The following is a 27,566-nucleotide window of genomic DNA, read 5'->3' on the forward strand; positions in this document are numbered from 1 at the left end:
ATTACTTTTAGGTTAACCAAATAAAAAAAATTCATAAATTTTAGAAAATAAAATCCCGTCATCTTAATTACCGTAATTTTAAAATTCCTCATTAATCTTAAATTTCTTTATCCAAACATGATGTAAGAGAATTAAAATCCCAATTGAATACACCCCGAAAGGTTTTTTTTAGTGGAAATGGTATTTGAGATTGTCATAACTCTTCACTTTGGTCCTTGACAAAATGACCAAAACAATTGATGGTTGACAAATTCAGGGATCACTTATATTGATATTAAATTTTAATGATCAAAATGAGAAGTTATAAAAATGTCAAGAACCATTTTGAAAGAAAAAAAAACCCTTAAAATAAAGCAAGTGCCAATGAGGGGAGGGTAAGCTCAGAGCATTTAATAGGAGCAGAGATGCACTCTTCCCTTGCCTTTGTTCCAGTAGCCATAAAGGGCACGGGCAAACCATGTTCCTTCCTCTACCAGGTAGGCTACCTACCAAGATCGTCTTCTACCACTAGACTCGGTCTTCTTCTTCTCCCTTCCAATTCAATTGCAGACACTTCCACCCTCTCTCTCCTCGCTCCCTCACTCAGATTCGAACTCACAACAACAATCTCCAAGCCTCGGAGTCGCCGCCGCCAACTGACGTCAACTCCCGCCACTATGCTTCCAGAAAACCCGGTGGTTGCTGACACTTGCGCCGCCTTCATTGCCGGCGGCGTTGCTCTTTTCTTCCTGCTATTGTGGCAAGAAACCGCCAAGCGTGGGATCTTCGACCAGGTCAAAATCCCATCTTTTATCGTATAATGTGTATTTTTGTACGGTTTCTATTTGGGAACTCAATTTTTGGTCTTAGCTTTGGTGGGTTGTGATTGATTTGTAGGAAAGTACTGATCTTTTTGCTGACAATTAAGAACTATAACTAAGAGATTATACAAATTGGTTAACAGTTGACATTTGTAAAACTCTTTTGAATTAGTGCACTAATGATTAATCACTTCCAAATGAGGCCGTTTGAGTATCAAAGCAGTGTACTTGGTTGTTCCACTAAAGCCGCCATTGATGCGAAGAGTGTGGATCAACAGCATGCCCAAAAAGAGCGACCCAAGCCAAGAAGGCTCCCCGCTGTGCGAGGGTCGGAGGAACGTCTATCTTACACAACCTTACCCTTGCTTTGCAAAGAGGTCGTGGATGCAAATAAGGCTTCCCACTTTGCAAGGGTCAGGGGAACGTAAACAGACGCAGCCTTATCCTTGCTTTGCAGAGAGGCGGTTTCCACGACTCGAATTCGTAACTTTTCGGTCACAAAGGAGCAACCTTTACGTTGCGCCTTGTGACCTTTCAGTCACAAAGGTGTCAAAAGCATGGCTCATGCAGCAAAATTGAATGTATTTAGTATAAGCAATAGCTAATGTTGAGAGTGTGAATCCTGCATCCGGGAATTGTTGTCTTGGGTGATAGTTTAAATTATCTTGAGCCTCTCTGCCTATTGCCAACTGGTTTTGGGATGTTCCTCACATTCTAACAGTTGAGACTAAAGAATGACCTTGTAAAAATGTGATCAGTTAGCGTTTGGGGTTCCGTACCTCTGTGATATTTATCCGTGCTGAAAATGCTTTCAGATTTCTTATCTTTTACCATCTTTTGGTAGCATGATTGCAATTAGGGACCTCTAAGCATAAATGTGCACATAATACTACATAGCTTGCAATGTTTTCGAATTATCATGTTGGAATCTAATTATGATTTGCTCTTGCAAATTTATTACTTTACGACTTTTGCTTGGCTTTTGCCTTCTTCAGTTCAAATAGAGGAGAAGGGTGATGTGATGCTAGTGTGGGTTCTGCTTCAGTATATGCATTGTGATGGGCAAAATCTTTACACGGATTCAATTTAATCATTATAAGTTCGTTTTACCATAATTCAAAGTGGTCGATCATAAACTTCTCAATGTAACTTGTCTTAGAAGCCTGCCCATCTAAATTCTGTTACTTTTCTTTTGTAGAAACTCAATAGAAAATTTGTCCACGTGAGCATTGGCCTTGTTTTCATGCTGTGCTGGCCACTATTCAGGTAGTCTCTTGACTAAAGAAGTCGTTTTGATACCTTTTTTTTATTTTGCATCTGCTCAATAATAGCTACTAAGTACAATTGCAGTTCTGGCCTTCAAGGAGCATTTTTTGCATCTCTTACTCCAGGCCTCAATATCTTCCGAATGCTTCTATTGGGACTAGGAATATGGAAGGATGAGGCAACAGTGAAATCAATGAGCAGATATGGAGACCACAGGTAGTTATTTTGAAAGACCTATTACTTCAAAGATGTCGATATTGAATATGTCTGCCATAAACCCACAGTTGACTGTCTGTTCTTGGACTTGGTCTCACCTACAGAGTTCATTGCTAAGTTTCAGTAAAGATACCGAGCTGCTTGACATTTTAAGAGAAACAAAGTAATTTCTGTTATTACAATAGAAAAATGAGTACAATGCAGTGGTTTGATGCAACTCACCTTACCAAATGACGTATTTTCCCTTCTCTAGAACATTCCCAAAGGAAATCTCTCATTGGTTTTTCCAATATCATTTGTGGGAAACAATTTTGTACAAGCAGGCAGCAGGCTATGCTTGAACAAGACTAAAATCTAACTTTGTTGTTCTGGTTCTTTCCATTTTTTTTACTACCTAAATTAATATGATGTTTTACTTTGCCTTGTGCATCAGGGAACTTCTTAAGGGACCACTGTACTATGCCACGACAATAACTTTGGCTTGTCTAGTCTATTGGAGAACTTCCCCTATTGCAATTGCTCTTATATGCAATTTGTGTGCTGGAGATGGTACATCTAATTGATTCAGTTTGTCCATTCAGTTGTCTTGATTTAGGTTGACTTTTATCTTTTCTAATAAAACACTAGATCTCACGGCAGAGCTCTCGGGACTTATCTCAAACTTCTAATACGTGATTGCTTCAGGTTTAGCTGACATTGTTGGTAGGCGGTTTGGTACCCAGAAACTTCCATACAACAGAAACAAATCTATAGCCGGTAGTGTTGCAATGGCATCTGCTGGTTTTTTAACATCTATCGGGTAGCTTTTGCTGTCTTACTTTTCTGCTCTTTTAGACCTCAATTGAATATCAGAATCTAGCATGTTTCTTAACAATTGGTAATGCTGTGACAGGTACATGTACTATTTCTCCAGCTTTGGATATGTTCAGGAAAGTTGGGGCATGGCTTTGGGTTTCTTGGTTGTGTCTCTTGCCTCGGCACTGGTAGAATCGCTCCCCATAAGCACTGAGCTTGATGACAACCTAACAGTTTCACTTACTTCTGCATTAATTGGCAGTTTGGTTTTCTGATTGGGGTAACCCTTGCAAATAGCAGCCAAATTAAGGAAAATCGCTGAAGCCAAATTCGGGGAACAATCATCAGTTGCCGTTGGCCAACTTGATTGGTTTGTATGTGTACTCTAGCATTGTCTATTAGCTTGACAATATGTAACACCAATGATGTATCAATAAACGATCAAATCGCAATTCTCTTTCGTGAATATTCATGGCAATGCAAATCACTTACCATTCCTGCATGAATAAGAAAACTGTGTTTGTTCTTGTATTCTGAAGCATTCAATGCATTTTCAATGCATTTTCTATATATTATTCTATTTACAGTCTTAATTTACCCCACAAATCGACGGAAAATGTTTGCTGCACAATCTTCCAGTATGACTTAAGCATGTTTGAGTTCCAGAAAATGCTTAGATCACAGATAATTGTAGCAGGAGAACAAAAAACCGAAACCAAGTTCATCGATATGAATAGCTGTTCTTTGTTTCTCGAGGCAAAGTTTTGGAAAAAGTTTTCGATATCAATCATTTTACTAACTCAAAGGAGGCAACTGAATTTAGCAGAAATAATGAATGAAAATAGAAACATATTAGGTGTGTGATTGACAATTCAAACCATGTAAATACACAGAAATATAAGCCTAATTTAGACTAGCTGTAGGGATGAAAAAGACATTTAACAGTAATACCGATATGGAAGGCTCTCATTACAACCGCATCCCAGATTACATGTTATAGCCATACAAAGCCCAGACGCTCAATCTCCCATGCAAATTTCCCTATGATATTCACACGCCATTTTTCTCCTTCTGCAAGTTTTTGTTTATTTCTGTCCGTTTATTGTGGTTCAATACATTCAATCCAAAACAAGAGCGTGCAAGAGGGAAAATAAAGGTGCGTTGAAATCGCAAATGTTATGAACTAGTGTTTCTTGTAACTTCACTGCTAATATACCTCCTCAATGGCAACTCTGTTGAGCTTGCACCATCTCCATCTGTCCTCCTTCTCATAAACCATGATGAAAAACAACTACTCGGCTTCCCAACGACATCGGAGTCTTCATCGAGTGAAGATCGCAGATGACGATTCTTTGCTTGCCGGAGACGGGGAAACACGAGAAGGCAGAAAATGAAGGCAGCAAACAGAAGAATCACAACCACCATCATGACCTCTCCATGCAAGGCGTAGTGCCTGTCGAGCAAGTAGCGAATCCCGTCTTGGTCTTGTGGGGAAGAAGCCGTAGGAGCCATGGCAGGTGCCCATGCTGCTGCTTCTGTCACCATCCTCATCTCTGAACTTCTAGTCTCTCTTGCTAAGTTATTGCGACTGACAGTTGTGCTGGTGGTTTTTTTATGTCTGACAGTAACGAAATAAGTTGGACCATAACTGTACGGTAATGTGTACGCTATTGCTAATTCACATACAATATGAGGAAAATATTTGACAATGTGTAGGAATTTTTAGAGAAATCTTTGACAATTTATGGCCATATTAACAAATTTCCAGCCATATTTAGCGTGAACTATTTATTAAATTTTAACTCTCGGCAATTGTTTGACAATATAACTGGTGGGAACTATTTTCTTATTGTTGAATACAACAATTTATTTACACTAAATGCAGACTAATTGACTAAGATACACAAATTAACTATAATATTTTGTATTGAATTTGCTATAGAATCTAAAGACTTCTACTTAGTGAAGAAGAATATTATTATATTGTAATATTAAGCGAACAACAACTAGGAATTGTTTTTTGGCTTATTTAAGCTACGCTCATTGAAACTCGATTTTGTTTCTAGTTGCGCTTTGAAACTCAAAAATCATCATTTTACTTTATGTACGGACAACGATTAGAGAGAGGGATCGGAGATGTGCTACTTTCCTTATTTTCATTTTTTTAATGTGCTATATAATGTTTGAACATTAAATGTTCTTTTGTTTTTGTTTCAATCTACGTGGCACTATTTGATTTGATATTTGAGCTTTATATTTATGCCACATTATCCATAAGTGAGCCCTACTTTTGCCACACAAGTAAACTTTACGTTTAATGAATACACATGAACATACCAAAGTGAAGCGAATATTGAGTTTCAAGAAGCAAAGTGAGATTGAAATCGAATTCTAAGAAACGTAGATAAAAAGCCTTCTATAAATACAGTTTTTAATCCACATTAACATATTTGACTATTTTTGAACGGAAATAACAAAAGCAAAGTAATGTAACGTGAATTTTGAACTCTAAAATATAAAATGACGATTTTTAAATTTTAAAATGACAGAGTAAAAGATAACTTAGCTAAAAATAAATCTTATTCTTTTGTTTGGAAGTGTGAAGTGAAGTGTTTGACGATTGCAGATAAGAACAAAAACTATGGGGAAGTGTGACAACCATCCCGGGACATTCGGGCCTGGTGGGCCAGGGTTTCTTAGTCCAACTTGTGTTTGATTTTATGGGTTAGTGGGTCCATCATTCTTAGCCCAATAACTTTTTAGAGCCTTTTAGTTGGCGTTTACTCTGCGGACTAACCGACTTGTGTCATGTCTTTCTTCTTCACCAGTGATTTAGTTTAAAAAATTAATAAAATCTCAACCATTCATCCGTGAAAACAAAACAAACAAACAAACAAAAAAACTGTTCAGGCGAGCAAAACTTAATAATGAGTACATCATAATAAGGCGGTGACGTCGGAAATTGTTAATTATGGATCTTATGATTGCGGTATATGGTAAAGGAGTATCCAATGTAGTTACGAATATTAAGTTTACACTTTATTACTGTCATATCAAAATAAATGATATCTATTACATCTTCTGGATATTCATTTTCCATTATTTTAGTAAAGTGATAGTAATAGTGCATTAATTAAATAGTTAACTATTAGGAATGAGAAAAATCATGAAAATAGAACCAATAATAGAATACTTGTTTACAGGTTTTGAAATATGTAGGGAAATTGTAATTTAAAAAACCACTTTTCCTATTCCCATACTTGTGTTTTTTTAGATCGAATTTAGTTAAAATTATTAATAGAAGCAATTCACACTCCAATCTTAATTTTTCGCATCACTACTTAAAATATTAAAGAGGTCGCACTTGGTGCGATGACAAGTGCTTTCGCCCATGAGCGGTAGGTCTCGGGTTTGAGACTTGGGAGCAGCCTCTACATAAATGGGGGTAAGGCTAGCCGACATTCACCTCTCTCAGACCCTACGTAAAGCGGGAGTCTTGTGCACTGGGTACGACTACTTAAAATATTAAACTTTGGAAATTCTAGATATTCTTGTTTTGACATTCTATGCCTTTATTAGTTGTCAATATGACAGATGCAAGCTTAGTTTTTTTATTAGGCAATCAATTTACACTCTAGCTAATTTTTCGATATCAATCATATTACGAACTCAAGGGAGGCAACTGAATTTAGCAGAAATAATGAATGAAAATAGAAACATATTAGGTGTGTGATTGACAATTCAAACCATGTAAATACACAGAAATATAAGCCTAACTTAGACCAGCTGTAGGGATGAAAAAGACATTTAACAGTAATACCGATATGGAAGGCTCTCATTACAACCACATCCCAGATTTCATGTTAGCCATACAAAGCCCAGACACTCAATCTCCCATGCAAATTTCCCTATGATATTCACACGCCATTTTTCTCCTTCTGCAAGTTTTTGTTTATTTCTATCCGTTTATTGTGGTTCAATATATTCAATCCAAAACAAGAGCGTGCAAGAGGGAAAAAAAAAGGTGCGTTGAAATCACAATGCTACGAACTAGGGTTTCTTGTAACTTCACTGTTAATATACCTCCTCAATGACAACTCTGTTGAGCTTGCACCATCTCCATCTGTCCTCCTTTTCATAAACCATGATGAAAAACAACTACTCGGCTTCCCAACGACGTCGGAGTCTTCATCGAGTGAAGATCGCAGATGACGATTCTTCGCTCGCCGGAGACAGGGAAACACGAGAAGGCAGAAAATGAAGGCAGCAAACAGAAGAATCACAACCACCATCATGACCTCTCCATGCAAGGCGTAGTGCCTGTCGAGCAAGAAGCGAATCCCGTCTTGGTCTTGTGGAGAAGAAGCCGTAGGAGCCATGGCAGGTGCCCATGCTGCTGCTTCTGTCACCATCCTTATCTCTGATTAATGTCTAATCTCTCTTGCTAAGTTATTGCAACTGTAACGAAATAAGTTGGAGCATAACTGTACGGTCATGTGTATGCTGTTACCAATTCACATATAATATAAGGAAAATATTTGACAATATTACAGTCACACGTTGGAAATTTTCGAGAATTCTCTGACAATTTATGGCCATAATTAACAAATTTCTAATCATATTTAGCGTGAACTATTTATTTATTTTATTCCTCTCGGTAATTGTTTGACAATGTTATGGTTTCACTTGTACATAAAAATTTCTAGTTACATTTAGTGGGAACTATGTTCTTATTGTTGAATACAACAATATATATTTACACTAAATGGTAGACTGAGATGCACAATAAATCAACTATAAATACTTTACTTAGTAAAAAATATTATTAGACCATAGTACTAAGAAAACAACAATTGTAAATTGTTTTTTGGCTTATTTTTAGTCACGCTATATGGAACTCGATTTCGATCGCAATTGCCCCATGAAATTCAAAAGTTGCCACTTTATTACCTGAAACTCGATAGTCACCGTACTTTTGCTTGTTTTTGTGTATTCCGTTAAATAACCATTAAGTTTAGGCTTATTTTTGAGCTATGCTCATTAGAATTTGATTTTGATCCCATTTTACCATCTTAAACTCAAAAGTCACCACATTACTTCTTAAAACTCAAAATTCACTCCACATTGCATTCTTTATGTTTTTTAGAACAAGTTCATCTATTAAAAATTTGTAATTAGTAATATGCCAAATTTCCCTCTAAAAAAATGAATACTAAAAGAGAAAAAAAAGACCCACAATTTCTTTTCACCTCCATTAAGAATATAAGAATGATGAAATCAATTGAACTAATGGCAAGTGGTTGGAGATTTTTCCGCAAAAATTATTAATGTATGGACAACAATTAGAGTGGGGTCGGGAAGAGAAGAAACCCAATAATTGTTTTTGCTATTTTTCTTTTCCTTTAAAAAAAATATGTAAATTAAAAATTTTATTGTATTTTTTTGTTTTAATCTATGTGGCAACATTTAGTCGGATATGTAAGCTTTATATATAAGCTGTATATTTATGCCACGTCAGTCATAAGTGGCTCTAATTATGTGACATATTAAACTTAATGGTTATTTAAAAGAATAAATAGTAACAAATCAAAGTGGAGTGAATATTGAGTTTTAGAAAGTAAAGTGACGATTTTTGAGTTTTAAGGGACAATTGCGATTGAAATAGAGTTCCACGAAATGTAGTTAAAAATAAGCCTTCTAAAAATGTATTTTTTTAATCCACATCAGCATATTTGACTGTTTTTGGATGGAAAATAAAACAATATAAAACAAATTTTGAGCTTAAAAAAAAAATAACAACTTTTAAATTTCAAAGATGGAATAAAAGAAAGCGTAACTAAAAAATAAAGCTCCTCCATAAGCACGGGGATGTTGAAAACATCTTATTTGAAAGTTTTGAAACGGCTTTCGGCCTTGTTTTTTTTGTTTGGAAGTGTGAAGTGGTTGACAATTGCATATAAAAAACTTTGGGGAAGCGTGACAACAGTCGGGCCTGGTGGGTCAGGATTTCTTATCCCAACTCTCGTTTTTTGTTTTTTGTGTTGGATTTTATGTGTTAGTATTTAGTATTGTTGTGTTAAAAAAAAAAACTACTTTTATTAGTGCTGTGAAAATAAACTTATTTTTACTGCTTTACGTTTTTAGTTTTTTTTTTTTCATTCAAAATTGTGAAAATAAGTTTACTTTTAAGTATTTACCAAATATCTTTTTTAGCTCAATTTTATTTTATACTCACTTTTTATAACAGTACCCAGTGCCAAACTCGTACGTAGCCCAATAACTTTTAGAGCTTCTAATTGACGTTTGTTATACGGACTCGATCTACTTTGTCATGTCTTTTTTTCTTCACCAGTGATTTAGTTAAAAAATATAATTAAAGCTCAACCGTTCATCCATAGAGAAAAAACCTTTGCAGGCGACCAAAACTTAATATGAGTATATATCAAAATAAGGCCCTGATGTCGGAAATTGGTAGTTATGAATCTTATGATTGCGGTATCTAGCAAAGGGGTATCCAATGTAGTTACGAATTTTAAAGGGGTATAATATTTACACCCCATTTTTTACTTTTCATATACATTTATAATTTTCGACCGTCGGATCAAATGAATTGAAGAAGATCAATGGACATAAATTAACAAATGGTGTGTGAGTAGTAAAAAGGGTGTGTGAATAACACATCCCATTTTAAATTTACACTTCATTATCATGATATTTTAATAAATGATATCCATTAAATCTCCTGGATACTCGGTTTTTTTTTTAAGTAGAGTAATAACAATAGTGAGTTAATTAAATAATTAATTGTTAGGAATAAGAAAAATCGTGAAAATCGTACCAATACCAGAATACTTGTTTGCAGGTTTTTGAATATGTAGGGAAATCGTAATTAAAAAAAACCACTTTTCCTGTTCCTATACTTTGGATTTTTTTGGATCGAATTTAATTAAAATTATTAATAGAAGCAATTCACACTCCAATCTAATTTTTCCCATTACTACTTAAAAAATTAAACTTTGGAAATTCAAACTACTCTCTTTAGAACATTCTAGGCCTTTATTAGTTGTCAATGTGACAGATGCAAGCTTACTTTTATTATTGGGCAATCAATTCACACTCTAGCTAATTTTTCGTTTTCTCGACCGATTTTGATTTGACACAAAGTTTAACTTACAAAACATATTAAGTTTGTAGCTCAAGTCGTTAAAAGTAACATTTTGCATTTGAGATTTTATTTTTCATACCTCGCCTCCCTTAATATGGCTTGTAGAATAAGAAAATTTTAATCCAAAAAAATTGAATTGGGTAGACAGTGAAATTTATGAAACAAAATTAATTGGCAGTTGGGCGAATAATCATCATGGCTTGAGTTTGTTAGCTAGTATTGTGAATAACTAATGGGTAATTTGAAAGTACTTTTAAAGTGGTTGAAAACATTTTTGGTAAAAATATTTTTGATACCAATTCTTAAAAAAAAATGTAAGTGAATCATAGAAATGCATTTCTCTAAAATTACTTTTAGTCATTTTAAAAGCTCTTACAGACGAACCCTAAAAAGTTACGGTGATGTTAGAAGTGAGGTCAAACACGTAAATTTCTATGTTATTTGTCAATCTATAGACAACAATCCGTTGTCGTCCAGCGGTTAGGATATCTGGCTTTCACCCAGGAGACCCGGGTTCGATTCCCGGCAACGGAACTTTTTGCATTTTCGTATTATTTTTTTACTTTTGGCCAGATGGCACGCAGTGATTGGTTCAAGTTATTTCTTTGGGACCAGATGGCATGGTATGATACGTTGAAGTCAATAAGAAAAATAAACACGTCGCAGTGGATAACTCTCGGACCTCCTTCCCAAAAACCCAATTCCATCGAATTGGGTATCACTCACTCCCTCCCCCTTCAGTCTCAGAGCAGCTTCCGATCACTTCCCTCTCTCGCTCCTTAGCAATCGGCAAGTCCCTCTCTCTCTCTCTCTCTCTCTCTCTCTCTCTCTCTCACGCAGCGTTTTACTACTTAGTTCTATCAATTCCAATTCCATGGATTTATATCAAGATTTGCTTTTGCAAAAACGATTTTTTGTTTTGGTTGGTGATGAATTTTGATAAATTCTCTGTATTTTGGGTAGGCTTATAAAACCAATTTAGATCCGCCATGTCGCTTCCAAATGAAGGAAATGATATGTCCTCTTCTTCCGATGTTCAGGTATTTCCCCTTTCACATTTAAAGCAACTCCCTTTTGCTTCTTTTTTGCGTTTGGGTTTCGAGGTTTCGGACCCGGAAGAAGTTGAAGGGTTATGAATATTTGGTTTGAATTTGTTTGAGAAATGGGTTGGAAAATTTTTGTGGGTTTTGAGTTGTTATGGGTTTAGATGAATTGAGATGGAGACGCAGGTTAGGCCAGTTGGTTACGGCATTGTGCCTCCCCTTTGCAGCCTAGTTCGTATCCTCGACCTCGTAAATTAGAGTAGTTTAGAATAGTGTCTTGTTAATAGAAAAATGAAAATAAAAAAATGCCATGCGATGCATTTTGTCCAGGTGTAGATGATTTCACAGTTATGTGTTCTTGACCTTTTGGAATCACACATTACTAGGACTAAGGATTTTAATGGCTAATTGGTTCTGCACTAGTAATTTGTTGATATCTTTCTTTGGTTTGGTGATCACATCTTTTCGAGACAGAGAAAATGCCCATGATTCAAGGGTTGTCTTCTGCCGGTTACCAAATTCTTTGTCAAAATGCAGCAAATTCATGGAACTAAGGATATGAGTTTGATTATCATAGTGGAAGAAAATGGTGAATTTTACGTTTTCAATAAGTATTTAGATATGGGATGTTTGAAGGCCAATTCCTCTAGTATTATCATAATTTTCTACTTCAAAGCAGTATAGGGCTTTTCTTTTTGTTGATGAATGTTCTTGTGTAGGGAATGCCTAGAATAAAGATGATTAAAACTTTTCAAGGTCTTAAAGTTTGAAAGATTTTGCGTGCACATATAGAAATCATTTGACAATATAATTTCATTGTTTGATGGTTGTGGTTGCAGCTGTCATCTCATGTTTTTGTGGATCTCCTCGATTCGATCATTGTTGATGTTGCATCTGAGTGTCATCGAATAGCGAAGTTGGGTCTTGATCGTAAGTTTGAAGAAGAGGAAGAAGAACTAAGGCTGTCAGCCCAAGCACGGGTGAGGGTAGCTGATCCTAGTAATAGTGGTGAAGCAGATAGCAAGTACGTGGTTGACATATTTGGGCAGAATCATCCTTCTGTAGCCAGCGAAGTGTTTGAGTGCATGAATTGTGGTCGGCCTATCGTGGCTGGGAGGTTTGCTCCTCATCTGGAGAAGTGTATGGGAAAGGTAATTATCCGTCATCTTTTCAGATAGTAGACATTTCCCCAGTTTTTATCTGTGACGCCCTTAAACAAGAGACTAATAGATATTTTGGATTTGTTGCTCCACCACAGGGTAGAAAGGCTCGCCTCAAGGTGACAAGAAGTAGCACGGCTGCACAGACTCGGAATTCTCGGGGAAGCTCTGCTTCCACATACTCCACATATTCAAATTCCAACAGCACAAGCCGGTTATCAAATGGAGCATCCGGTGTTGCTGGTGAGGAGTACTCAAATGGTACATTGGAAGAGCCATGAAACAGTTTAAGCACCGGTGAGCTCCCCAAGTTACTTGGATGCAATGGATCTTGCATACTTGCTTAGTTCGTGATGTTTGTGGAAAGTCATGCCCGATTTTGAATAGCAGTCTGTTGGTTTACTATATGACTGGAGGAATTATGTGATGACATTCTTTTTCCCAGTACAAAGAATAGTGCCTTGTATACAACGTTCTTAACCACATCTTGAATGATAATTCTAAATCTCATAAAAGTTAATTCTGTCTTCAAATTAAATCTAATTGTTTGCTCAATATAAGCTATCAAATCATGTATACAAACACGAGAAAGATCCTGAATTGAAGGGATTAATTGCTGAATTCAGGAGGTACTGAAAACTTACTGATTTTCCATTCCGTTAATGACTCATGTTTAGACTCGGGAGTGGAATGCGTGGTGCAATACAACATCAAGCTCTCAGTCTCCAACCACAGCTTTTCCATTAGGACCAGCCACAGTACGTTTTCGTGTTAACTACAGTTTCTATTTCCTTCTCTAGCAAGTATTCAGTCTGTTAATTTTTTTTTAAGAGCAGATCAATAATATAACATTGTGTCGTTTAGCTCAAAGCCGCGAGAACTTCCATTAATATCGGTTTCCTGTTGGTTTGTTTTTTAACTGGATTTCCAATAACTCATTATTTTTTGGGTACTTTTTTTCCTTTGTTCCGGGTTTAATCCCACGTGTTCTTCTCGAGAAAGGTTTTAACGAGGTCACTTTTTCTCAACCACCGCAACTTGTATCTTAATTAAGTTTGTCTCTTGGTAAAAAAATAAAATAAAAAACAATTGTTGTTCATGTGTATTGTACAAATTATGTGTGTCACTGGATGGCATCCCCATGTGAGCACAGAGAAAGTTTCAAAAGTTGTCCCCAGTTGACTTTTCAAAGTTTCAAAAGTTGTCCCCAGTTGACCTTTTAAAGTTTCAAAAGTTATTGTTGTTCATGACTATTCAAGGGTTGATTACAAGAGATTGACCAATCAGAAGTTCATTACAAATTGGGATGCATATTTATTTACAATCTCAAAAGCCTTTCATTCTTCATTGAGCTATTAGCAAACTTGGCAACCAAGAGAAAAATGGCTGCCGCTTTGATTGGACAGGCTTTTATCTCCGCTTCCATCCAGGTGCTATGTGAGCGCATTGCTTCAACCGACGTCGGTGACTTGTTCCGGCAGAAGAAGCTGGATGAACCACTCCTCATGAAACTGAAGATGACGCTGCTCACCATTTGTGCAGTCCTTAATGATGCGGAAGAGAAGCAAATTTTGAACCCTGTTGTGAGAGAATGGCTTGACGAGCTCAAGCACGCTGTCTTTGACGCGGAGGACTTACTGGATGAGATCGACACTGAATCTTTGCGATGCAAGGTGGAATGTGAAGGTCAAACCGAGAAATTAACCAAAAAGGTGTGTAACTTCTTCCCTACTTCTCGTAGTCATTTTTATCAAAGCATGAATGTTGAGATACAAGGGTTATTGCAAAGGCTGGATGACTTTGTGCAACAGAAAGTTGCCCTTGGTCTTACAGAAGTTGTTGGGAGGAAGGTTTCACAAAGAACTCCAACAACTTCCTTGATCCATGAACCTTTGGTATATGGAAGACGCAAGGATAAAGAAAATTTATCAAAAGTCTTGTTCTCTGATGATGCAAGCGAGGATAATGTATCTATCATCACCGTTGTTGGTATGGGCGGGGTTGGCAAGACGACCCTTGCTCGAGTCCTTTACAATGATGATAAGGTGAAAGAGCACTTTACCCTTAAATCTTGGGCATGTGTTTCAGAAGATTATGATGCTATTAGGGTGACTAAAACTCTTCTCGAGTCAGTCACTTCAACACCTTGTAATATGACAGATTTGAATTTGCTTCAAGTTGAACTTAGAGAACAACTTAGAGAACAAGGAGTTTGCAGGCACTTCCAATCAAAATATTTCAAATTTCCAAAGGTCATCCAACACAAATAAGAATTTCTTTCCCCTCAGTTGTTCTCTAAGTTCAACTTGAAGCAAAATCAAATCTGTCATCTTACAAGGTTTTGAAGTGACCGACTCGAGAAGAGTTTTAGTCACCCTAATAGCATCATAATCTTCTGAAACACATGCCCAAGATCTAAGGGTAAAGTGCTCCTTCACCTTATCATCGTTGTAAAGGGCTCGAGCAAGGGTCGTCTTGCCAACCCCGCCCATACCAAAAATGGTGATGATAGATACATCATTCTCGCTTGCTTCATCAGAGAACAAGACTTTTGATAAATTTTCTTTATCTCCGTCTCTTCCATATACACAAGGTTCATGAATCAATGAAGTTGTTGGAGTTCTTTGTGAACCCTTCCTCGCAACATCTCCAGTCAGACCAAGGGCAACCTTCTGTTGCACAAAGCCATCCAGCCTTTGCAATAACTTTCGTATCTCAACATTCGTGCTTTGATAAAAATGAGTAGGAGAAGTAGAGAAGAAGTTCCACTCCTTGTCGGTTAATTTCTTGGTTTGACCTTCACCTTCCACCTTGCATCGCAAAGCTTCAGTGTCGATCTCATCCAGCAAATCCTCCGCGTCCAAGACAGCATGCTTGAGCTCGTCAAGCCATTTTCTCACAGCACGGTTTGAAATTTGCTTCTCTTCTGTATCATTGAGGACTGCAGAAAGGGCGGGCAGCGTCACCTTCAGTTTCTCGAGAAGGGGTTCGTCCAGCTTATTCTGCCGGAACAAGTCAACAAACTTGGTTGAAGCAATTCTGTCACACAGCACCTCGATGGAAGCGGAGAGAAAAGCCTCTCCAATCAAAGCGCCAACCATTTTTGTCTTGGTTTTCTCTTGGTTGCTAAGTCTGCTAATAACTCAATGTAGAATGAAAGACTTTTGAGACTGTAATTATGGATGCATCCCCCAGTTTGCAATGAACTTCTGATTGCTCAATTGACCAAGAACGAACTTGTGACCCAGAGCTTTCTGTGTGGAGCCTGCGGCCCACAACATCCTTGTCGTTGATTCAAAGCGGAAGCAAATCGTGCGGCCAATAATTTTCTCATTCCAATTTGAAGGATAAGAAAGAACTCAAGGACATAGAGTTGGCATGGGGTGATGAGGACGCCGATGATTCCCAAAAGGAGAGAGATGTGCTTGACAAGCTCCAACCTTGCATAAATTTGGAGAAACTGACTATCAGATTCTATGGAGGAACCAGCTTCCCAAACTGGTTAGGAAGCTCTAATTCGTTCTCTAATATACAGTTCATGTGTATCAGTGATTGTAGGTTTTGTCTGTCCTTGCCAAGTTTTGGGCAGCTACCCACTCTTAAAGAGCTATGTATCATAAGGATGGAATTTGTTAGGACGATTGGTAATGAGTTCTATGGTGATCTTAATGGAGCTTCTGTAATTCAGCCCTTTCAGTCTCTGAAGACTCTAAAGTTTGAGGAGATGCCAGAGTGGGAGGATTGGCTACCGAGTCCAAGTGGAGGTCAATGTTCAGACTTTCCGTGTCTCCAGGAGATGAGAATAAGGAATTGTCCGAAGCTGAAAGGATACTTGCCTAATCGTCTTCCTTGCTTGAAAACACTTAGGGTGTCTGGGTGTGAATTTCTACAGCTGCATGATGAATGGGCCACTACTAGCAGCAGCAGTCTTAACATGGACTACTTACAGAATTCGTTAGAAATACATATTAATGGATGCCCCGGTCTGTTACTGTTAATAGAGAGAGTAGAGAAGAAGTTCTTGTCCACACTTGGCATTTTTAATTTTGTTGCAATACAGTGCTTGCCCAAAATGCAATATCTTGAACGCTTGACTCTCAGCAATTGCCCAAATGTGTCGTCATTAGAGTTCCTATCACGAGATGATGGCCAAATTGACATCACTTGAGTATTTGGATATAGAAAAGAGTTTTCATTCAGCGAGGTCGTTCCCGTTGGGCGTTTTCCCCAAACTTTCAACTCTTGTAATCAATGGTTGTGAGAATCTGGAATCCTTTTCTATTGAAGGAGTTGATCAAAACCTAAGCCATCTTAACCACTGCGAATCTACGACTGTCCAAATCTGGCGTCTTTTCCCGATGGAGGATTGCCCACTCCCAACTTGAGACACTTGCAAGTCAATGGATGCAAGAATTTGAAGTCATTCCCCGAAGGAATTCACACCCTCACCGCCCTTGGAACGTTGGGCTTATACAATCTTCCAAATCTTGTGTCATTTGCCCAAGGAGGTTTGCCTCCCAAGCTGCAATATTTGTATGTTAGGAATTGCGACAGAGCGAGGCCTTCAGTGGAGTGGGGATTGCAAGGACTTGTCTCGCTTAGAGAAGTTAGCATTGGTGGTGAGATCTGGGCAATGTTGCTCAAGGAACAGCTGCTCCCTACTACTCTTAACTCTGTCCGCATCGCTGGACTATCAAGTCTGAAATCGTTGGAAGGAAAAGGACTTCGGCACCTCACTTCTCTTCAAAAGCTATCTATTTATGGGTGCCCAAGTCTGGAATTCCTTCCAGCAGAGGGACTTCAACACCTCACTTCTCTTCAACAGGTATCCATTTCACGGTGTCCAAATCTTCAGTTCCTGCCAGAAGACAGCTTGCCACCATCTCTTTCTTTCCTGGAGATCTACTCTTGTTCCACCCTGGAGAAAAGGTATGCGAATAGGACCGGAGAACATTGGGCCAAGATATCTGACATTCCTTGCATACAGATAAATGAAGAAGTCATCATATGAGCTCTCTCATACAAAGTTGTGCTTTTCGGCATTTGACTCTCAGGTATTTTGCATCTAATTAACTTCAATAGTTTTAAAAATAAAAGACATAATAGAAATAAGAATCATAGCATATTGATCAAATGTTTCGTTGCAGCATGGAAGACACATTATCCCTACATCTTCAACATTTTCAAATGGTATGGAGAGGATCAATCCAGCATAGTAAGCATCAAAAGTGCAACATTTATAGGTACTCTTTCATAACCGAATAATGTATTAACGTTTCAGAAATAACAAATTTTGCAATTTGGTTCTCATCTCTCCCATTTTCTTTGTTAAATCTTGTTTGCTCTGAATTATTCTCTAGCCTTATCCCTGGCATCACTTAGGTAGCGTTTGGTACGCAGACGGGACGGGACGGAAAGAGACGGAACGGGACGGAACGGATGTTCCGTTCTGCGTTTGGTACGCGCAGGACAGAACAAGACGGTTGTTCCGTTCTGCGTTTGGTAGCGCATGGACGGAACGGAACCAAAAGATTAAAATGACTAAAATACCCATATAAATTATAATCGAAAGCAAAACCGCAGTTCTTCTAACTTTATTCTTTGGCCTAAACAGAATTTGTGGGCAACAACCCCACAAAACCCTTCCTTTATTTTGTTAAAATGAACAAACTTTGAATCAAATGGCATTGAAAATCCCAATATATGAAAACCAAAACAACGGCAAGCAACTTCACTGAGGTGTTGTATGAAACTTAAGACCAGAATCAATCAAGAACTCCAAAAAAACAACAAAACCCAGGATTTTAATGTGGAAAATTTACTCTACAATCGAAACAATCCAAGCATGCAGTGATAGAAATCAACCCAACTCAAAATTTCCATTTCTCACCAAGAAAAAAAGCCAATGAAATACAGTGGATTTAGAAAGGCGAAGTCTTTACCTCGGAAGAAACAGTAACGGAAAGCTGAAAATCAGCAGAAAGGTGAAGCTCAGCGGAGAAGTGCCTTCAATTGCAGAGAAATGGGTTTTTCTCTGCAAGAATTTGCCTTCAATTGCTCTCTCTCTCTCTCTTCAAAGGTGCGGACGTTTCTCCATTGATTATCGCATCAGCGGAGATTGCCAACGAGGAACCCAGTGCAAGAAAGTCAGCGGCTGAGAAGAAGACGAGGAGGAAGGTTGCGAAGGGGAGAGATGGGGTGAAGAGGATCAGCGGCTGAGAAGAAGAGAAATAGTTTTTGGGGTTTGTTATATGATTTTGATGCAGTAAATTTTGAAAAAGATAAGGGGTATTTTGGTCCTAAAATGTTAAAATTTTCTGTCCCACGGACATGGAACAACCTGTTCCATGGGGGGACCGTTTCATGGGGGGAGGTGGAACCAAAATCATCCAAAACTTGTCCCGTGGAACGCCTCGTCCCACTCATTTTAGACGTACCAAACACGGGACGGAACGCCTCGTTCCACCCTATTCCGTCCCGTCCCGCATACCAAACGCGCCCTTACAGAACATATATTACTTTGGCAGCTGACATTTTTTTGACTAAGAACTTTTGGAATATGTTTTATTCCTGGACTTAAGGGAAAAATGATGCTGTTATATATTAACGTCTCTGCATCTGTACTCCGGTTTCGGATTCATTCATTTCTTATTGAAAGCATGCATGTTTCTTATATCAAAAATGATAAAAACCATCCATACTGCTTATTTTGGTCTGCAGAAGCCTACTTTCGACATAGGAGGCACAAACTTGCCTCTACAGTTTCCTCCTCCATTGGCATGCTGTCTCATTTTCGTTATTCAGATACCAGCTTGACGCTTGCGTAGATACGTTAAGCTCTTGTGGTTCCGATCACAAGATCATAGCTGACAAATGGAAAGATGTGTGCAATTAAATCTTTCGAGGTGTGTTTTCCGATGTTTCTTTTCGTGTCATTCTTTTTATTTATCTCCAACATAAGCTTTTTAATGAGAGAGGGAGAGTGAGTGGGGAGGGGAAGAGAAAATAAAGAAAAAAATTGAAAGTTTTTAGAATCGAAGTTGCAGATTAGTTTCTCAATAGTTCATGTACTTCATGATGTCATTTTAAATGTATTAGTTGTACAAAAAAGAAAAATCAGTTCTTTGTGTATTATTGATGCATTATTCAACTGGTCTGTATCCTCCGTTTTACCATTTCTTGGTTGCGTGAATCACTGGAAAGAAGCTTTCTGTTTAATCAGCATTAGTTATCAAGACATTTGTAGAATCAATCCTAAGTAGCTGTTAATACAATGTGCCAGGACAGACTCATTTGTGGCCTTTATGGATGCAGTGGCGAGCTGTGGTGTGGAACTGTAAAGTAGAATTACCTAAGGGAACAGTTGCTAGCTTGCATCAATTACTGGGCCTTTCTGGCATGAGTGAAAAGCCATGGCATGCTTTTCTCGTATTCTTCCGATGTCATAGTGATCTTCACGTTGGCACAAGAGATGTATCATGTAGGTAACCCTTGGAGGATGTTTTTTATTTTCTTTTTTAATCATTCTGATTTCGTTTGAATATGGTGGCTTTTAAGTTGATGCGGATGAGTTTCATTGGTGCAGAGTCCTTATTGTGGAACTTAAGAGGCAAATGTCTGAGGCAATAGATGTTAGCTCACATCAATTTCCTAAGCATATTTGGCATGATAATGCTCCTCTAAAGGAAGATGATGGAACCCCGGGATGGTTTGAATACGGTGGCCTGCTATCTCATCTTCTTTCAATGCCATTATCATCTTCAAGTTGGTCTATCTATGTTTTTCTTTATGAGTGCGAACTGGTAATAGATCTTTAATGGATTACTGCATGTTACATTCTCTCTTATCATCATTCTTCGCACAAGAATTGAGAATATATACCTTAGATAATTGATTATTCTAATTTGATACAACTTGGGAAATATATATACATGCATACGATAGGTGCAAGTTATTTCTTTGGGACCTGATGGCATGCTATGACAGATTGAAGTCAACAAACAGAAATAAACACGGCGCAGTGGATCACTCTTAGTTCTTCCCAAAATCCCAATTCCATCGATTTGGGATCAGTCCCTCCCTATCTTCAGTCTCAGAGCAGCTTCCGATCACTTCTCTCTCTCCCTCCTTAACAATCAGTAAGTCCCCCCCCCCCCCTCTCTCTCTCTCTCTCTCTCTCTCTCTCAAATACAGCGTTTTACTACTTAGTTCGATGAATTCCAATTCCATGGATTTATATCAAGATTTGGTTTTGCAAATACGGTTTCTTCTTTTGGTTGGTGATGAATTTTGATAAGTTTTCTGTATTTTGGGTAGGTTTATAAAACCAATTTAGCTCCGCCATGTCGCTTCCAATTGAAGAAATGATATGTCCTCTTTTTCGATGCTTAGGTGTTTCCCCTTTCACATTTAAAGCAACTCCCTTTTGCTTCTTTTTGCGTTTGGGTTTCGCGGTTTCTGACCCGTTATAAGTTGAAGGATTTTGAACTTTTAGTTTTAATTTGTTTGAGAAATGGGTTGGAAAATTTTTGTGGGTTTTGAGTTGTTATGGGTTTAGACGCATTGAGATGGAAACGTGAGTTAAGCCAGTTGGTTATGGCATTGTGCCTGGTGCAGCCTAGTTCGTATCCTCGGCCTCGTAAATTAGAGTAGTTTAGAATAGTGTCTTGTCAATAGAAAATTAAAATAAAAAATTGCAAGGAGATGCATTTTGTCCATGTGTAGATGATTTCACATTTATCTGTTCTTGGCCTTTTGGAATCACACATTACTGGGTCCAATGACTTTAGCGGAAGTGGTTCTGTTCCAGTAAGTTGTAGATATCTTGCTTTGTCCTAACTTGTGGGCTTGTGGTTGCAGCTTTCATCTCATGTTTTGGGGATCTCCTCGATTCGATCATTGTTGATGTTGCATATGAGTGTCATCAAATAGCGAAGTTGCGTCTTGATCATAATTTTGAAGAAGAAGAAGAAGAACTAAGGCTGTCAGCCCAAACACGGGTGAGGGTAGTTGATCCTAGTAATAGTGGTGAAGCAAATAGCAAGCACCTGATTGAAATATTTGGGCAGAATCATCCTTATGTAGCCAGCAAAGTGTTTGAGTGCATGATTTGTGGTCGGTCTAATGTGGCTGGGAGGTTTGCTCTTCATCTGGAGAAGTGTATGGGAAAGGTAATTATCCGTCATCTTTTCAGATAGTCGACATTTCCCCAGTGTTTATTTGTCAAGTCCTTAAATGAGAGACTAATAATTATTATGATTTGTTGCTCCACCACAGGGTAGAAAGGCTTGCCTCAAGGTGACAAGAAGTAGCACAGCTGCAGAGACTTGGAATTCTCGGGGAAACCCTGCTTCCACATACTCCACATATTCATGTTCCAACAGCACAAGCTGGTTATCAAATGGAGCATCGGGTGTTGCTGGTGAGGAGTACTCGAACTGTGCATTGGAAGTGCCATGAAACAATTGAAGCACTGGTGAGCTCCCCAAGTTACTTGGATGCAATGGATCTTGCATACTTGCTTAGTTCGTGATGTTTATGGAAAGTGATGCCCGATTTTGAATAGCAGTCTGGACATCCATGTAGGGCGTGTCACGCCCCGATCCTAACATACGTCTAGGATTGACACGTGACGTCACCAAATATTTATATCTCTAACATACCCAGCCTCCGGGATATGTACAAAGCATAACTTAATAATCGAATTGCGTTGCAACTTTTGTATATTTCATGGCTGCATCTAACATCCTCGTTAGACTGCCTATGTACCATAAACAGGGATCAAGCCATTCGTAGTTCATCGTTTCACTACACTGGAATATTCATCAATTAAATCGCTATGTCTCAACAATGTATCACAATGCATAACATGCAATATTACAAGGGACAAACGACGGAGCATAATCATATTCACTAGTCATAAAGTTCAACGAGTCTAATCCTAATTACCATAACCATAACCAACATCATTCCATAATCACATCAATCAATAATGCCAACCATCACGTCATCAATAACATATACATGTCGAAATACGGGGCTAGAGCGACACAGTTCGGTCGAATACATCTCTGGAAAAGGGGATTTTGGACCACCCAATGGAACCAAGGCACCAAAAGGGATTCCGGACCATCATTTAACGGAATCCAAATCAGGATATGATTCCGGACCATCACTCAACGGAATCGCGGAGTATAAGGGATTCTGGATCACCACTCAACGGAATCCAAATACGATTATGGACCATCACTCAACGGAATCACGGAGTAGAAGGGATTCCAGACCACCACTCAACGGAATCCAAATCAGGATACGATTCTGGACCATCACTCAATGGAATTGCGGTGTAGAAGGAATTTCGGACCATCACTCAACGGAATCCAAATCAGGATACTATTCCTGACCATCACTTAACGGAATCGCAGAGTAGAAGGGATTCCGGACCATCACTCAAAAAATCCAAGCAGAACTCAGTTCCGGACCACTCAACAGAACTGAAAGGAAGTCCAAGAAGCATAACAACGGCTCAAAGGAACAAGACATGATTCAAGTTACTCAATTCATGAAGACTCAACGAAACGAAACAATATCGAGCAACAAATCCCCATCATAATGGGTTATTGGTCCATTACTAGACCTCACATCTCCCAAGCAATTCAATATGCATTTCAATCACATGTCGCAACCATTTCCAATACACAAGTCAAATCACATTTCACTACATCATACCAATCACTATGCTTCCAACATTATATCTCAATCCATAGCTTGTAACATATCAAGGAATCATGAAGCACAATATTAATATTTAATTACGTTAATCAATCAGTGAGATAACATATCATTTCACGAATTTAATTAAAGAACTCTACATAATTCCCTACTTGGGTTATGAATAATAACATGGTAATTCGAATTTGTATTCACAAGATCCATTATGGGTAATTCCCATTTACTCGAATCTAGGATTCTAAGATAACCTTATGGAAATGAGCAAGAGCAAGGATTTATGACCACTCAACGTAATCCGAGAACATCGGGTTCCAGACTACTTAACAGAACCAAAATATCAAACGGTTTCTCATAATTTACCCAGACCTGTCACATGTGAAATAAGTGCCTACATCATGGAAATGGTGCATCAGGCAAACAACAACCCGGATAAGCTGCGAAGCTCGTGTGAGCGACAATAATACAAAGTATGTGATAATAATGATAAAACCAACCATCAATCATAGTTTATAAACTTTGAATATAAATCATTCATAAGAAATTAATACCAAACCTTTGCAAACTCTGAAGGAGTCACACAGACACCCAACAACTTTTCTAAATCCAACTCAAAGTTCTCGAAGCCAAAATTCACAAATACACTCAAAACTAGAGCTAGAGAGATGTCGTTCGGCCGAAGCCTACGCAAGTAACCAACTAGGAAGTGGCCTCCCAAAGCGGATCAACCAAGCAGAGCCACCCCTGAGAAAGTAACCAAGTAGGTAGTGACCCCCCAACGCGGATTAACCAAGCAGAGTCACTCTTACAACCGTTGGGAAGTGATCACCCAATGCGGATTAACCAAGCATGATCATCCCTAAATGTGTATGGCCATACCTAGGATATAAGGATCGCCCAATGCGGATTAACCAAGTGCGATCCATAAATAGTATGGTCCCCTAACGCGGATTAACCAAGTAGGACCATCCATGTACCATTGCTACATGATGCAGACTTAGTGTCACCTAACCCCATGACACTAGGGTAACGGTCCTTTACAATCCCTCATGTTTATCAAACCATCAAATATATATTCAAAACACAATCCATCAACAGTTCAAATATCCAAGTCACATAATGTTTCTTAAGTAGATCGATGGCAAACTTTATAACAACAATTATTTAGCATAAGACCTATTTTAAGAATCCATGGTGTAACCACAAAGTATATTGGCATGGAAGATTTCAGAGTAATAACCATATCACATAGATTAAAATCACTCATATGAGGTCCACACTAATGCACTCTAGCATGGAATTCAAGGCGTCAAGCCCTATCACCGCCTAAAACAAAGCACAAGTCCACATTTATATTTCTCTCGATGAATTCATATACCCAAAACTCTCATAAGTCTCCCACAACGACATTAAATGAGAATCAGACCGTCGATCAAAGGTATGGTCCATGATCTTACATCACTTACTCCGTAAGATCCAACCACTAGATTTTCACTAGTAAGTCCTTAAAGTCCTTAAACAATATCTACAATAGCATACTAAAATTTGGTGTCAATTCAATGGTAAGATCGTCAATTGCTAGAATATTCAAGTGGCGGACCTTATCGAAATTATACTCAACCAACAGCATTTCATAAATCGAATGTTACACATTGGAAAATTTGACTTTTTCCAAAAATTCTCAAATTTTACAAGAATGAAGATCTCAATAAGTAGAGTAAACTTTATACCTGTGGCCGAGTCCAATTTGGTTAGGAAGGCCCTCAAATTGGCTCGCACCTGTCGAAAACCCTAAGGTATGTGTTCTTCAATTCGGCTTCCTTGGTGTTCCAACGCCCCAACCACCAGTTAGGTCTTGTTCCTGGGTCCAAGGGAAGTTGATTAAGGATGATGGTGAATGGTGATACTCACCGGAACAACGAATCGCCGTCGAAAACCCCCAGGTTCTCCGGTGGAGTTCTACCTGAATTAGACCTTAAAAACCCTTGATTTTTGTGGAGATGGAAGGAGGAATGTAGTTGAGCAGGTTGCAGGTGAATGAGATAAGAAAATCAGTTGATAAATGGTAGAATTGGCCTGAAGTTGGCCAGTTTTGAAAAATGGCTAGTGGAGTACACGGTTTCAAGAAATGGGGAAAGAAAATGTCAACTCCCCCTATTGATCCTTTCTCATCCTCTAATGACTGGATTGGCCCCCCTTTATACTCCTAATAGCCGGTTCCCTTAACCCAATTATATATTTGGGCCTTTTACCCCCAGTGGAAATTAAATAATTTCCACAACTTAAAGTTTCACAACTTTAAACGATCGTAACTATACCATTATAATTCGGACTCGCAAACGGCGTTCGCCTATGCGTTTGTGGTTTCAAGATCTTTCCAAAAATATAAATTGTGACCTCGAAAGGTCTACGAATTTTAGATAATTAATTTCCAAACTTCAACTTCGTAACTAGTTTAATTAAAATCTAAATTCAAATAAATTAATATAATTTCTCGTAAAAAAAAAATATAAAGTCTCAATAATACAAATATGTAAATTATAACCGTGAAATTTAGGAACGAGATTTCACAGGGCGGGCACCAGACACAAGTGTGTGGGTGTGGGGGTTTTGTGCGGTCAGATTAATTGCCAAGTGGTCTGAGTATGTACCTTACAATTTCTCCCTTGTTGGAGCCTCTTTCTAAGAGAACAATGGACCATATTGTTCCTAACCTCGACAAATTTACGGGGAGGGAAATTCAAACTTGGATGCAAGGGGTGGAGCACACTAGCCAACTTGACCAAATCCAGTTTTGTACTACCGTTTTCTTCAGTTGTGAGAGTTTGCTTTCATTTCTTGTTTCATGTTCATGGCAATCAAATTATGTCCGCAACCGCAAGAATTGTCTATCATCCTCGTTAATACTTGTAATACTGATACATCAAATGTTGAACAAACAAAAAGCTGAAACCACCACAGAAACAATAGGATGTCAATCCCCGAAAGAGTTCTCACAGGGGATGGATCATAAATTCACAACTCAAAATTTTTAGTATATGACACGAGGAATTATGTGATGACATTCTTTTTTCCATTACAAAGAATAGCGCATTGTATACAACATTCTTGACCACATCTTGAATGATAATTCTAAATCTCATAAAAGTTGATTATGTCTCAAATTAAATATAATTGTTTGCTCAATATAAGGTATCAAAATTATGAATACAAACACTAGAAAGATCCCAAATTGAAGGGATTAACTGCAGAATTAATTAGGTACCAACAACTTACTCATTCTCCATTATGTGAATGATAACATTGTGTTGTTTAGCTCAAAGCCTCGAGAACTGCCATTAATATCGGTTTCTTTTTGGTTTGTTTTTTTACTGGATTTCTAATAACACGTTTTTTTTTTTGTAACATGCAATAACATTGAGTAACTATGAGATTGGCACTGAGTTGTACTTTTCTTTCTTTGTTGGGGATTTAATCACTATTCTCGCTGAGCAAGGTTTTAACGAGGTCACTCTTTCACAATCACCACAACTTGTATCTTAATTATGTCTGTCCCATGATAAAAAATAAAATAAAAAACAATTGTTGTTCATGTGTATTGTACAAGTTATGTGTCACTGGATCCCATGTAAGCACACAGAGAGTTTCAAAAGAGGGTGTGCTATCCACACATCCCATTTTACTTCTTACACACCCCTTGTTAATTTCTATCCGTTAATTTTCTTCAATTCATCCGATCCGACGGCCGAAAATTAGAAAAGTGTGTGAAAAATAAAATGGGGTGTGCGAATATCAAACCCCTTTCAAAAGTTGTCCCCAAAAACCTTTAGTAAAAGCAGAGGAATATTCAAAGGTTGATTACAAGAGATTGATCAAAGACTCATTACAGACCAATCTCAAGTTTTCTTTTGGTCAATTGACCAATCACAAGGGATTCCAATAACTTAGCTGACACATTATATATGACTCTTTGAAAAATAAGACTCTTTGTAAACTATATGTGACTTTATGTTTTTACATAAAATTTTATAATATTAGCACGGAAGTTAATGTTGAAATGTAAAATAAAAAAGAATTCACGAAGAATTTCAATTTTAAAGAATCTCCTAAACATTTATCTTCTCTTTATTATCTCACAATTTCACATGTTCTGAACGATTTAATGGACGCGCGATTTGCATCCACTTTGAATCGACGACCACGATGTTGTAGTCCGCAGGCTACCCATAAAAAGATCTGGATCTGGATCCATGGGACAACTTTTGAACCAAAAGACTAATAACAGACCAATCACAAGTTCTTTTTTGGTCAACAGACCAATAACAAGTTGATTACGAATTGGGATGCATCAATAATTATGAGAGAGGATTCTCGGCGGATTCTTTTTGTGAGG

General features: G+C 38.0%; 4 protein-coding genes and 1 non-coding gene across 8 annotated transcripts; 4 read left to right on the plus strand and 1 right to left on the minus strand.

Annotated features, from left to right (window-relative positions):
• Nucleotides 1-314: 314 nt before the first annotated feature.
• LOC103447341 (farnesol kinase, chloroplastic) lies at nt 315-3,608 on the plus strand. The gene is made up of 6 exons (XM_070807979.1): nt 315-773; nt 1,999-2,066; nt 2,151-2,282; nt 2,716-2,831; nt 2,967-3,081; nt 3,175-3,608. The coding sequence occupies exons 1-6, from the start codon at nt 405-407 to the stop codon at nt 3,350-3,352; spliced, it is 978 nt and encodes a 325-aa protein (XP_070664080.1). The 5' UTR covers nt 315-404; the 3' UTR covers nt 3,353-3,608.
• A 3,174-nt stretch (nt 3,609-6,782) lies between these two features.
• Nucleotides 6,783-7,651, minus strand: LOC103447342 (uncharacterized). Its single transcript, XM_008386537.4, has one exon. It carries the CDS (start codon nt 7,487-7,489, stop codon nt 7,121-7,123), a length of 369 nt encoding a protein of 122 aa, XP_008384759.3. The 5' UTR covers nt 7,490-7,651; the 3' UTR covers nt 6,783-7,120.
• A 3,053-nt stretch (nt 7,652-10,704) lies between these two features.
• Nucleotides 10,705-10,776, plus strand: TRNAE-UUC (transfer RNA glutamic acid (anticodon UUC)). Its single transcript has one exon. It is a non-coding gene; the product is annotated as a tRNA-Glu (tRNA).
• Nucleotides 10,777-10,872: 96 nt separating this feature from the next.
• Nucleotides 10,873-12,965, plus strand: LOC103447343 (SAGA-associated factor 11). 2 transcript variants are annotated; one of them, XR_011573251.1, is made up of 5 exons: nt 10,873-11,031; nt 11,206-11,282; nt 12,125-12,436; nt 12,544-12,876; nt 12,930-12,965. XR_011573251.1 is itself a non-coding variant. In XM_008386538.4 (4 exons), the coding sequence occupies exons 2-4, from the start codon at nt 11,232-11,234 to the stop codon at nt 12,724-12,726; spliced, it is 546 nt and encodes a 181-aa protein (XP_008384760.2). In that variant the 5' UTR covers nt 10,895-11,031; nt 11,206-11,231; the 3' UTR covers nt 12,727-12,965. The 2 variants fall into 2 exon arrangements, 1 of the variants encoding a protein (XP_008384760.2); XM_008386538.4 differs by having other exon boundaries at nt 10,895-11,031; nt 12,544-12,965.
• A 157-nt stretch (nt 12,966-13,122) lies between these two features.
• Nucleotides 13,123-22,173, plus strand: LOC139189363 (SAGA-associated factor 11-like). 3 transcript variants are annotated; one of them, XR_011573253.1, is made up of 8 exons: nt 13,123-13,203; nt 15,995-17,499; nt 17,593-17,688; nt 19,166-19,350; nt 19,733-19,925; nt 20,031-20,247; nt 20,432-20,583; nt 20,762-21,233. XR_011573253.1 is itself a non-coding variant. In XM_070808261.1 (4 exons), exons 2-4 carry the CDS (start codon nt 20,788-20,790, stop codon nt 21,902-21,904), a joined length of 543 nt encoding a protein of 180 aa, XP_070664362.1. In that variant the 5' UTR covers nt 20,460-20,583; nt 20,762-20,787; the 3' UTR covers nt 21,905-22,173. The 3 variants fall into 3 exon arrangements, 1 of the variants encoding a protein (XP_070664362.1); XR_011573252.1 differs by lacking the exons at nt 20,432-20,583; nt 20,762-21,233 and having other exon boundaries at nt 19,760-19,925; nt 20,031-20,274; XM_070808261.1 differs by lacking the exons at nt 13,123-13,203; nt 15,995-17,499; nt 17,593-17,688; ... (1 more) ...; nt 19,733-19,925; nt 20,031-20,247 and adding exons at nt 21,305-21,615; nt 21,722-22,173 and having other exon boundaries at nt 20,460-20,583; nt 20,762-20,836.
• Nucleotides 22,174-27,566: the final 5,393 nt, after the last annotated feature.

Source organism: Malus domestica, chromosome 11, assembly GCF_042453785.1.
Source record: "Malus domestica chromosome 11, GDT2T_hap1".
In the NCBI taxonomy this organism is placed as follows: domain Eukaryota; kingdom Viridiplantae; phylum Streptophyta; class Magnoliopsida; order Rosales; family Rosaceae; genus Malus; species Malus domestica.